General features: G+C 33.4%; 1 protein-coding gene across 3 annotated transcripts in view; it reads right to left on the bottom strand.

Annotated features, from left to right (window-relative positions):
• Positions 1 to 12667, bottom strand: part of FAM13A (family with sequence similarity 13 member A) — a 103130-nt gene extending 90463 nt beyond the window's left edge. For 2 of the 3 annotated variants that reach the window (XM_051964908.1, XM_051964909.1), the window contains exons 1-2: positions 12447 to 12666; positions 2647 to 2688 (exon numbers count right to left, since the gene is read on the bottom strand). In XM_051964908.1, the coding sequence (XP_051820868.1) occupies positions 2647 to 2688; positions 12447 to 12475 (71 nt within the window). In that variant the 5' untranslated portion in view covers positions 12476 to 12666. Of the gene's footprint in view, positions 1 to 2646; positions 2689 to 12446 lie in introns of all 3 variants that reach the window. The other variant, XM_051964906.1, reaches the window with a different exon arrangement.
• Positions 12668 to 13564: the final 897 nt, after the last annotated feature.

The raw sequence follows: 13564 nt of genomic DNA, 5'->3' as shown, positions 1-13564 counted from the left end.
CCAAACTTTTTCATTTCTCTTCAAATCTCACATAGCTTCCCCTCTCCTACTTATCTGAGAACTTTGTCTCAAATTCCCTGAAAAAAATTGAGGTCATTCACTGAAAGCTCCCTCTTTCCCCTCCTTATCTCACATGACTCAGATGTCTTTCACCACTATCTCTTCCTGTACCACTGTCTCAAATGAAGAGGCAGCCTTCTTCTTTGTCAACACAAAGCCTTTTCCATGTACAAGTTATCGCATTCCATGCAGTGTTGTTCAGTAGATTGCCCCTATATCATTTTTCTCTCACTAATCTTTGATCTCTGCCTCTCCATTGCCTAAAAACATCCCCATAGCTTCCTGATTCTTAAAAAATGTTCATTTTAGCCATCTATCTGTGCTAGTCATTTTCTCTATATCTCCTCCATTTTGTGGCTGAACTCCTTCTTATCCTTTGCTTAACTGTAGTCTAGCCTCTTACCTCATCACTGAGATAAAACTCTTCTCCAAAGTTATTAATGATCTTTTAATTGCTAAATCTAATGACGTTTTTTTAAGCTCCATCATTCTTGGCCTTTTTTCAGACTTTGACAATAAAGTTTACCTTCTTCTCCTTGGTACTTCTAGGTAAATTTTTAACGCATTACTTTTCCTCCTGGTTCTCCTCCTATCTATATGACTTCTTTTTCTTGTTCTACTTACCTTTATTTTCATCCACCTCATGCCCATTTATAGTGGGTATCCCTCAAAGTTCTGTCCTGATCTCTTTTTTCTTCTCCTTCTATACTAAACTCACTTGTTGATCTCATCAGCTCACCTGTATTAAATGATCATTTCTAACCCCTAACCTCTCTCCTAACTTCTAATCTTGCATCTCTAACTGTCTATTGGATATCTTGAACTGAATGTGCCATAGATATCTTAAGCTCAACATGTTCAAAACCAAATTCAGTTATTTTTCTCCCAAACCTCCCTGTCTTCTAAACTTACCTATTACTCTGAAGATGGAATTTTCCTACTCATCCAGGCTCACAACCTAAGTACATCCTCAATTCTTCATTCTTTCCCATTCTTCGTATTCAATACCTTGCCAAGGCCACTAATTTTATGTTTATAACATTTCTTACTTACATATTCTGTCTTCCGTCAGCACCCTGGTCCAGGCTCTCAAAGCCTCATGTTTGGATTACTGCAACAGTCTTCTGGCTGGTCTCTCTTATTCAAGTATCATCTCACTCCAAACTGCCCTACACTCAGTTGTCAAAATTTTTTTCTGAAATATAGATCTAGCCATGGCACACCCCTATTCAATTAATGACTTTACTAAATCTCATGGATCAAATATACAATCCTCTGCTTAGCTTTTAAAGTCCTTCACAAGCTGGCTTCTTCCTCCTCTTTCAGTTTCCTTACATCTTTAATACTCTCCATGTATTCTCTGGTTTAATGACATTGGCCTTTTTGCTTTCCTCAAATAAGATACTGCATTATCTTCTAACTCTGAGAATTTTCACTGGCTGTTCCCCATTCTTAGAATTCTTTTCTTTCTCATCTACAGCTTGTTTTCTCTGGCTCCCTTTAATCCACCTTTTGCAATAAGCCTTTCCTGACCCCTACCCTCCATCAACCCCATACTAGTCTTTTCCTCCTGAAATTATCTCTAATTTATCTTGTTTGTACATAGTTGTTTGCCAGCTATCTTTGTCATTAGGATAGAAAATCCACATCCACATGGATAGAATATGTACATCCAAAAAAAGAACTATAGAGATTGAATGTGGATCAAAGCATAATTTTTTCACTTTTTGTGTTTGTTTACTTTTTTCTTTTTTTTTCCCTTTTGGTGTGATTTTTCTTGCACAACATGACAAATATGGAAATATGTTTAAAAGGATTGCACATGTTTAACATATATCAGATTGCTTGCCATCTTGGGAATGAGGGAAGGCAACAGAGGGAGGGAGGGAGAAAAATTTGGAATATAGAATCTTACAAAAATGAGTGTTGAAAACTATTCTTACATGTATTTGAAAAAATAAAATATTATTGAGAAAAAAAAATAACGTGAGGTCTTTGAGAGCAGAGATTGTTTGCCTTTCTTTGCATCCCCAGAGTTTAGCACAATGCCTGCCTCTTAATAAATCCATACAGGCTGCAAGCTTAGTGTTACTCAATTGAAGTTACCACACATACTGATGAAAGTCTTTTAAAGACTTTAGATATTTCAAGTCTTGTCAACTTGTTATTGATTTAACTCTGGAATATATAGCATTATAGAATTGTGACAAAATGTGACAAAAGAAATTAAGTGATTTGCCCAGCCACACAGCTAATATCTGTCAAGTAAGAATTAAATTCAAGTTTTCCTCACTCAGCTCACTATACCCTACTAATAGCTAAATGGACTAGAATAGAATGAGTTGAATACAGAAGAATAGAATTATTAGGGAATTTTCAAGTTAAAATTGCCTGCAAACTGTATTTTTATCTTGTAGCCTTTTCAATTTTTTTGTTGGAAAATTTTCAAATTCCCTATCAGAAAATAACAGACTTATGGTTATGTCTTAATGTAACCTGAGTTTCAGAATACATCATAAAAGTACATGAGTAAATACATTAAAAGAACCCTTAAGCTCCTCTGCTCCCCAAATAAATAAAAAATACCTTAAATAAAAAGGTGACATGGGTCTTTCTTCTTCTTGAGAACTAGAAGGAAAATACATTTGACATTAGTATGTTTTTCAGTTATTTGCTTAAACAAGTTAATTTGTAGCAAACAATCTGCTTTTGTGAAATTAAAATTTAAGTATGGTATGAGTAGAATAGGATTCATTTCAGTACACTGATGTTAACCTTAGTATAGATTACGCTAAATTTAATATATTTCCAATTGGAAATGATCACTCAGATAAGGCATTACCCCTTTCAGAGCAACTGAGGCAGGACTTGAGATCCTTCACTTCAACCAAGATCATATTGTTAAAGGGAAGCATTTAACTATCTTATTCCAGTAAAAAACTATATTTTAATTTGTTAGAATTTTTACAGTGTTTATACTGAATTATTCAAATAAAATGAATTGTAACTCATTGTTATGAAGACAAAACTGATTTACAGACAATAAATCATCAGTGTGCACATGGAACACTATGGGGACAATTCTTTTAGCAATTGCAAAACACATTGATAAATATGGCACTTTGCTTTTTTCTAAGTTTTTCTGATAAGTTTCAGCTTACATTTATGAAATTTAAAGGTTCTATCCAGGCATAATTAAGACAAATATTAAATTAAATTAAGATAGAATCACAATAAAATTCAGTTTTAGCAATATTTTAGTGATAATGTATTAAAATATGTTAAGCTAAAATCCTTTTTATTAAAATTGAGACTTCCTAGACACAAAAGTATTTAATTTTCCTTCACTTATTAAAAATTGCTAATTTAAAAAAAATTTGAGTAGAAAGCACTAATTACTCCTTGTCCTAAAATACCACAGGACTTAATATTCAATACTGCTCATAATGCATCAAGTTGTGTTTTAATGTATTTTTTCATCTTATTTCTGATTACATTGTAAATTTCTCAGCAAAAAGAATTATTATTGAATTCTTCTTGGTGCAATTAATGCATATTGCATCCTGCAGATACATATGTATTTGTTGATTGATCTTAGCTAGAATATTAAATTCTCAAGCTATGACAAAAAAAAATCAACAGATAAGAGACAAAGAGCTAAAAAGAACACTGCTCTAGAACTGATTCACTCTCTTGCCTTCAGACTAGAAAGTCACTTTGCCTCCTCCTCCATTACACTGAGAAGACAACAGATTTGTTTTCTTAAATAAAAAATTAGTTACATCATTAACTTGTTACCTTTGAAAAGTCTTACCAACATATATCTGTATGTATAAGCACACACACACACATACACACATACACACACACACACACACACACACACACACACACACATATATCAAAAAAAATATGGGAAACATGATTAGTAGTAGAATCTGTAATTTTTATTTATCAAATACATCTCTTATTTACCCAATAAATCAAGTCAAATTTAAATTGGGTCAACAATGAGACATGGTGGCCAAAAAAACAAATACAATCTTGTGATATATACTTATGCATAAATATTGTATTTACAACAAAGGAGAAAATAGTCTTATTGTAATATACATGGTCATACTATCTTGAGTGCTATGACTATTTTAAAAGCCACTTTGTGCCTTTTAACTTCTAGAGAAAGATATATATCTAGTGGAGGGTAACTAGAATGATGAGAAATCCAGAATTATGTTATAAGTGTAGAATGACTACATTTTACATTTTACTTTACAATTTAAATTTTACATTTACAATTTAATTGTCTGGGACCATAAGTATATTTCTGAGAAAAACAGTTGCTGAGTTTTGGCTGCCTTGATAGTTCACTTATCTGGGTTAAAATTTTGCCTCAGAGTTCTAAAAGAAGCAGTGATTGAATTAAGTTTGACTCAAAGTTCCACTGTAAAACAGAAACTGTTCATTTTGTATATGAGAAGCTCTAGGGCAGTGAAATGAATGGAGAATATAGTGTGTTCTAGTGATTTGCATATAAAGAACTGGTGAACTTTTAGATTAATAACCTGGGAAATTTAGATACCAGAACAGATCATAGGAAAATATAGTTTACCTGGTTATAGACAGAATATGAAATTTGTTTGGCTAACCATAAACTATATCATGGTTGTTCACCTTAGAAGATTTAACTCCATAAGGATTAGAAAGAATAGAGAAAGACAAGCTATAAGAGACATGAATCAAAGAATAAAGATCTAGAATAGACCAAATTAGATTACAAAAAGACTATTCAGGGTACTGAACCAAGAAAAGTTCAGAGAAAAAGAGAAAAGATGAATAACAGATTTTTGAACTGTGTCAGAGTTGATAACTTCCTTTCTGCATTGTGTTACATTACCAGGTAGACAGATTGATTGGTCAGTGAGAGGCTGTTCTCTACTGCCATCTCCTCCTAAGAGCAAGAACAAGAATGAATAGAGCTTTATTTTGACCGGCTCCTGAAATGAACAAAAGGGAATAGAACAATGTATTCAATTCCAATTATGATTTATTTCTGAAAAGATGAAAAGAGAAGATATGTCTCTTCATTGTTCACAATATTGCTAATAGGAAAGTAATCCTGCAAAGAATCAGAAATGAAGATATTTCTTGCCAACTTAGCCTAAATGTATTTCTCTTTTCCTAAAGGAGCCTAACATTACTTTAGCTGAAGGCATGAACTTAGCCTGGAGCTTGACAAGTTATATAACTACAGTCGTTGTTAAGTAGAAATCCTAGCTAGACTAGGAAAGTCTGGATTTAAAAGTCCAGACGATCTAAGGAAAAGCTTGGAAGCAAAAAAGCAAAGACACAACCACACAATGTCTATTGTAGTTATAAAGCATAGTGTGGATTAGCTTAGGTTAGCAGTAGAAACATCTATTTAACATTCATCATGCTATGCTATGTTCATCAAGGAATTTTTATGGATAGTCCTCAAAAGAGAAAGAAGAAAACAAAGTTATGCTGTATCAGGGCTGAGAGTGGCTTTGGCCACATGTGTTCCCTAGCTGAGAACTTTTAGAAGTACATGCCTAAGTGAATAGAGCATCAACCCTGAAGTCAGGAGGTCCTGAGTTCAAATCTATTCTCAGATACTTAACACTTCCTAGCTGTATGACCCTGGACAAGTCATTTAAAAGTACATGTCTATTTTCCCTAATAACATTGATTGTAGGGAGAATATAATTGAGAATGAGAGTTAAATATCATTTAACTACTGAGTGTATTGTATTTTTAGTAAATGTTTTGATTAAGATTGGATTAACTGATATGAGTAGCTAATTTGTAAATGGATAATATACAGGTGAAAATCCATTAACTGTGGTTTTGGTAGAAATAGTAATAATAAAAGGGTTACTTCTAAGAACTTGAAAATTACATTAGTAGCTTCTATTCTTGGCAAGTATCCCTACCTGCTAAAATGATGTGAGGAGATATATTCAGCATGCAAAAAACAAGAGTGGAAATCTGGTAAGAGCTGGGGTCAATACCATGCTCGAGTGAAATAAAGGTAGGTTGGCAGAATTAGAGTTGTTAGAAGACAACAAAAATAGTATTCTCTTCAAAAACTGGGAGAAATGAGAGCTGCCTTCTAATATGAGAATGACTTTTATTAGGAAGAAGAATGTGCGATCAACAATATTGTGTCTTAAGTAGCATTTTTTCCAATTTTATTCATGTATAGCTGTAGTGATTTTATTTTTCCCCTGAAAAATGCTTTAACTGTACCTCAGAAATCATTGAATATTGTTTTAACACCATAATTTTCTTTCATATAATTACTATTTTTTTTTTAGAATTTGTTCTTTGAATTACCCATTATTTAATATTTGATGGTTAAGTTTAAATTTGGGTCTAGGCATCTTGTTTGTCCTTCCTCAACAGATTTAACATTTTTTATTGCACAATGGCGTTTAAAGCATGAGTTTATTTTCTGCATTTTCAACTTTATTTGCAATATCTCTGTGCCCTAATACACGATAAATGTTGAAAAAGTTCCATGTGGTGATGAAAATATACATATTCCTTACTATTGCTTACAAAAAAGGCAAGTCATAAATCTTTTGTAGCAGAAAAACTAATTTTTCTAGTGATTTGTCCAATATTTTCCATTTTGTTTATTGTTCTTTTAGATTTATCTGTGAGAGGGAAGTAAAATCTCTTTCCAACATGTCTTCTTGTAATAATTACTTTTTCGTTTATTGATTTAAATGTGAAAGCTTTTGGAGTATATAAGTAAAATACTGATATTGGTTTATCCATGATTCTTTTTGGCATAATGTAGTTTCCTTATTTATTCCTTTAAATGCTGTGAATGTTTTTGCTTCTTCTGATAGTGTAATTATGGCTCCTGATTTTTGAAATTACCTGATTTTGTGATTTTTTTTTTCCAGGACCTCATTCTTATTCTGTATGTCTTTCTTTTTAAATGTATGGGGTTTTTGTTTGTTTTTGGTAAACAACAATGTCAGGTTTTCTATTTTTAGGAAATCTGTTAATCTTCTCATTTTATTGAATTTTAAATTCATTCACACAATGTTATGAGAACTAGGTTTACATGTTCTCTCATTTTATCTCTCTCTCTCTCTTCTCTCTCTTTCCTCTCTCTCCTCTCTCTCTCTCTCTCTCTCTCTCTCTCTCTCTCTCTCTCTCTCCAAGTCATCATTTCTCCTTTCTTCCTCTGTAAACAAAATAACTTTTATTTCTTAGATTGTTTTATCTTAATCTGTTTTATAGCAATCTTATTCCCCTCAGTTCTCTAACTCTTATGACCAAGTCTACCCCTTCTGTAATCTTTTCCATAGTTTTGAAGTTTTGCTTAACTTTTTTTCTTTTTTTTAGCTATTTAAAATTTTCCCCTCTTCAATTTCTTCTCAATTAAATAGTCAAGCAAAATCTCTCTTCTTTTGTTTCTTTTCAATTTATTTCATTTGTTAGTTTTAGTTTTCTCTACCTTTTCTAAGAGGATTTTCCTCCCATCCCTTTCATTATTTATGTTCCCTTTTGGTCTATCCTAGATTTTTATTGTTTGAGTCATGTCTCTTATAGCTTGTCTTTCTCTATTCTTTCTAATCCTTATAGAGTTAAATCTTCTAAGGAACCTACTATGGGTTCCCTCCTTTATACAGATTTTATGTTATTTTCTTATAGATTGTGCTTCTGGAAAACTTTTTCTGTTTTGCCAGTTCCTCTTAATGGATGCTGATCAGTGGGAGAATGGCTAAATGAATTATGGTATATGAATGTAGTAGAATATTGTTATATAAGAAATGACCAGCAGGATGATTTCAGAAAGGCCATGAACCGATGCTAAGTGAAATGAGTAGAACCAAAAGAACATTGTACACAGCTACAACAAGATTACATGATCAGCTGTGATGGATTTGGTTCTTTTCATTGATGAAGTGATTCAGGCCAATTCCCATAGACTTGTCATGGAGAGAACCATCTACATCTAGGGAGAGGACTATGGGCACTGAATGTAAATCATAACAGTATTTTCACCTTTTTGTTGTTGGCTTGCAAACAACATTTTTTTTTTCCCTTTTTGATCTGATTTTTCTTGTGCAGCATGAAAAATGTAAAAATATGTTTAGAAGAATTGTACAATGCTTAACCTATATCGGATACCTTCCCATGTAGGGGAAAATAGAGCAGTGAGGAGGGAGAGGGAAAAATATGGACATAAAAGTTTTGCAAAAGTGAATGTTGAAAACTATCTTTACGTGTATTTTGAAAAAGAAAAAGCTATTATATTTTTAAAAAGAAATTCCAGTTCTTGCAGGTGATAAGAGTATTGCCTCATGGTAAGATTTTTTCCTATGTCTATGGTTCATCCTTCATTTTTGTCCTACCTATGGTCATTTCTCCCCATTTACTTTGAAATATTCTTCCCTGCGCTCTTCTGACTGTCTGTTGGTCATGGAAAAGTCTGACTTCTCTTTTCCTGAAGTGCCTTCTTTTAGCACCAAAATCCATTGTAAATTCCCCACTTCCACTTGTAGAATACCTTTCTTCCCTCAGAAGAGCATTCTTCAGTGGTATTCCCTCCCCACCACAGAAATAAGACTTCTTTCTTTCTTTCCTCTTAACTCCATTTCTTTTCCTTCTTACTCATCCTCCTCTAGGATTCCTTCTTCTTGAGAACTAGGAGTTATTTTCCTTTTGACTTGATTAGGGTACATCATATCTTTCATCTTCATCCTTCACCATCTCTATTTATTTGCTATCCCATTTTGTAATTTTGTCCCATTAAAAAACACAACCCCCTCCAAAATCACACATATTGATTCATCTATAGATGGAATGTTATGAGTTTTAGTCCATGGATATTTGGAACCTATTTCTCCACTATAACTTCTATTTGATTTCTTTTTTCACCCTCATCTTTTTGTATATTTTAAGAAATATTTTATATTTTGTTGTTCTTGATTGCTGAATTTGTTCATTTTCTTGAATATTTGTTGTCTAGGCTTTCTGAAAAATAATTTGATCATTTATGGTTTTCTTTCTAACATTACTTCATATGCCTCTTTTTATTGTATGCCCATCCTTTCAAAAAAATTAAGTTAACTTCAAATGTGCAGGGTACCTTGGATTACAACTTGAGCTCCTTTGCTCTTTGAAACACATTATTCTATTTCATTCTTTGATTTCTGTTGAGTTCAGAACACTCAAGTTATTTGAATTTGCTTTCCTTTATTTCTGAAGATCTTTTTTTGATTGCTTGAAGAATTTCTTGTTCATAATGGGCTTGTTAAATTCAATCACTTTGTCTTAGACTTTGAAGGATAGTTTTTGTCTTTTTTTTATTTTGGGTTTTTTTTTGGGGGGGAAATAATTGAATTCTTTAGGTTAGCACTTCATTTTCTTTGTTCAGAAGTTCTGGCTAGTTTTACATTTTTTTCAAAATTATAGTGTTTAAGTTTTTTTCTTTTTTTTACTTGTCACATTCTTTTGGGAGACCTATAATCCTGAAATTGTCTTTACATATATCCTATCTTTGAAATCAATGTTTTGCTTTTATGGAGATCATGTTTTCTATTAATGCTATTGTTCTTTGCTTTGCACTTCCTCTTTTTTCCTCCTCTTCTTCCTCTTTCTCAATCATTTATTCTTTTTTGGGGGGTGTTTCTTTGATGTCATGTCATCATGGGTTGAATGCTTTCTATTCTGTCAATTATTTCTGCTATTCATACCATAAGCTATGCTTTTGTTAATTTTATTTTTCTTTGAAACGATTCAGGAACATCCTACTGTTATTCTATGATCTCTTTGGAATTCTCATATTACTCTGCTTCATCAAATGCCGATGAATTTTCCTTTGTCTGGCAAAATTTGTCTATAGATATCTATACTCTTTTAGTAGAATTGAAGGTCATAGTGCTTTCTGTTACTATTATATTCTATGTTTGTTTTTAACTGAGTTTTTAAAATCTTCTGAGATCTTTGGTAATTTCAGTCTTTTTATCCCTCTCCTCTTGTTTTCTTTTTTACTCTTTCCCATTTAATTTTTTTTCTTCCTGGAAGTTGCACTTCAAAACAATTCACATTTCACTTCCTTCAGTGAATTCTTAGGGAAATGAATTGGCCATAATTGGAAAATAGGTTCTTTTGTTCAGGCTTGGAGAGTGCCATAATATGTTCTATCCCAGTTCCCTCTGTTCCTAAGTTCTCTGGTTAAGTTCTGTTGTAGTATAGAGCACTGCCATACTACTGTTCCAGTCTGAACAAGCATCTACTTTTTAGTTTTTTGTTGAGTTCTGTTTAGTTTAGTTGAGTTCTGTTGCAAGCCACTGGACTGACTTCTATCGCCCTGTTGCTGTAGAAGCATGATGAAGGTAGGGAAAAGTGGTGGAAAAATTCTTAGAAGTTAGGGAATAGCTTTCTCTACTGTTAGTTCATTGGATTATTATATTGTTAGAATTTTAAGTGTCTTAGACAAAACTTGATTAGAAATGGATACAATCACTTAAACATATGTAAGCATACTTGCTAGTCACATACTGTTTTAGAAAGCAACATATTGATATTCTGTTTTATTGTATTTCCTTTACTTTGTTAAATACTTCCCAATTATAATTTAATCTGATCCAGGCTTCACTTAGGAGTGTTGTGGGCTACATCTGTAGGCTACATGAGCCCACAAGTTATATGTGTGAAGACTATGGAAATAGTTAGAATTGCTTTATTTCTTGTTCATAATTCCAGTTTTGGAGAGGTTTGAAAAATGTCTGAATCACGTGACCTCAAATTCATCATGATCTCTTAATTGACAAATCTAATGGATTTTTCTTAACCCTTCGCCTTTTTCTGATTTCTATAACCTCTGATAATACTTATCCCTTCCCCCCACTTCCTACCTTGATACTTCGTTCTCTTTAGGTTTTCTGGACACTGATTTATTCTGATTCTCTTCCTCTCTTTCTCATCTCTCCTCAGTCTCTTTTCTAGATCTATGATCAGTCATTTCCACTCACTATGCATTTACCTCAAGTCTCTGTCCTGGGTTCTTTATACTTCTCCTTGTGTTATCTCACTTGGGAAACTCATTAGCTCCCATGGATTCAATGACCATCTTTCTGAGCAGATGATAACTTAGATCTACTAGTTTAGTGCTTAATTTTCTCCTCACTTTAATAGTTAAGTCTCACATCTCCAGTGCCTATTGGATATCTCCAATTGCAGAGCCTACAAACATTTTAAACTCAATGAGTCTAAAACTGAGCTTATTAAAAAAATAAATAAAACTGAGCTTATTGTCTTTCCCTTCAAACCTTCCTTTCTATTTACCTTCCTTATTAGTGTTAGGTACCACCATCCTCCCAGTTATTTCAGGCTTGTTATCTTCAACACTTATGCAATCTGTTGTCAAATTCTGCTGATTTTGCTTTCATAACATTTCACACATGTGTCTTCTCTTTCTGACACTGCAACCATCCTGATATAGAAATTCGTCATTTAATGGCTGGATTATTATAAGAGCAACATGGTTGGAACTCTGCCTTAAATTCCTCCCCACTTTATTCCATCTTCAATTTAGTTGCCACTAAAGCACAGGTCTGAGTATGCCATACCTTTATTCAGTTAAATTCATTGACTGTCAGGGTCAAATGTAAAATGTCATATTATTTGTCAGGGATGGAGGGCATCAGTGATACAGAAATGAAAGTCTCTGATCTCAATGAACTTATATCTGGGAAAGATAACATGTGGGATCTCAAGGAACTTATGTTATATCTGGGAAAGATAAATGTACATAGAATATATAGTAAATAAACAAGATACTTTTGCTTCCATGTGTAAGTTTTCTTTGTGAGGTATCAAGAATTATGCAAAAGAGGATAACATGATATCCTTCTGTGATTTTTCTTTACCACAAGATAGATACTGATATGTTTTTAAATTGCCTAAATAGGAAATCTAGAGAGGAAGGGTCCTCAAGAGTATGAGACAGTCTTTAGTTCTTCAGCATCATTTAAACTAAATATCCATCTTTTACTATTTTACCATGTTGCAAATTAGTTAATCAAGGCCTTCTGAAAACCTGCCTATTCATTCTTTATTTTCTTTTCCTCAAATATTCTGAAAATTCACATATTTGCTGTTTCTTCCTATATTCATTTGTATTCAATAAAAAGGGCAGTTGAGCAATCCTATTTCCCAGTAATTCAATGAGAGAGTCAGAAATAAAATTAGTCACTGTGAATGTTTGGAGTAAAATAAAACCTTTTAAAAATAGACTCGTTCTTAACATATGACTTCAATATTAGCCATGTAACTGACAAAGTTATTTGGTTTGCATGTTAATCAAGTAAGACAAAATGAAACAAGATGAAAATGAATACCTTTGCAGAGGCATGATTTCACAAGCCATTGCAGTACCAAAGTTTACAAGGGGATCATGGAATTGCTTCTTCTGTAACAGATCTGGTGGTCTCTGAATTCAGGCAGTTTCTTCTAAAATGAGTCAAACCCAAGAACTGTGTTAGGACTGGCAGCTGGAAGCTGTATGCTGCAAACTCGTAGCCAAGGGAGTCGACGGGTTCCTGAAAAAAATCAAGCCTACTACTTGTCGAGGTCCACAATTCGTCTAGCAGAGCTATTTCTCTTATAATCACTCTGCAGTCCTCTTTGACCTTTTGTTCCGAGGAAGCAGCTGCATCGGACAGCCAATCAGAAGGAGTAGTGGCCGCAGTTCTGCATACTTACCTCCCTCCTCCTACGTAGGGGCTTGCCATCCTGGTAACTTGAAACTTTCTCTCCAGGAGTCCCACAGTCAACCCTGTCAGTCTGGGGAAAGCAACCAATAACTGCTTCGGAAGAAACCTTCTAAACTTCCAAGCATGACAGTGATTGCCAGCAAGGAAAAAAAAAAAAAAAAAAAACATTTATCAAGAAAAAGCAATGCCTCTCCTAGGCTAGATGCTCAGAATCTAAAGGCAGAAATGGGTAGCAGTCAGCTTGGAACACACCAAGCTTTTCTAAAAGATATTCCCTTCCACTTCTGAGTGTACAGGATTGTATTTCCTGCAGATGTTTATTTACACTGCAGTAGTTACTAAGTAGGGACATCCCATCTGGCCTGCATGCAGTGCTCCTTAAGGGAGCTAATGATGCAACATAATCTATTGGCCTCCTCGAGAGCAAAAACTACTGTTAGTTTCTGTCATGACGTTGATAAAATCTCTTTTCTTTCTCTTTAATAAATTCAATAAATTATATTGATTTATGCATCAATTCTCTTTAAAAGTATTCCCCACAGAATATATCAAATAGAACTTCACTACTCATATTTTTTTAAATGTATGTTCCTTATGAAATCTATACTATATCATTTGATCCTGAGATACCACTAATAGGACCAAGTCTTAAGGGTATAAAAAGGGAAAGAAAGTAACTTATCAGCACAAGAATATTCATTGTAGTTTTAATAGTTAAGAATAACTAAAACAATCTCTATGTT

The sequence above is a fragment of the Antechinus flavipes genome, chromosome 6 (assembly GCF_016432865.1).
Source record: "Antechinus flavipes isolate AdamAnt ecotype Samford, QLD, Australia chromosome 6, AdamAnt_v2, whole genome shotgun sequence".
In the NCBI taxonomy this organism is placed as follows: domain Eukaryota; kingdom Metazoa; phylum Chordata; class Mammalia; order Dasyuromorphia; family Dasyuridae; genus Antechinus; species Antechinus flavipes.
Note: the sequence above shows the minus strand (reverse complement) of the source record. Positions and strands in the feature narration are given on the sequence as shown.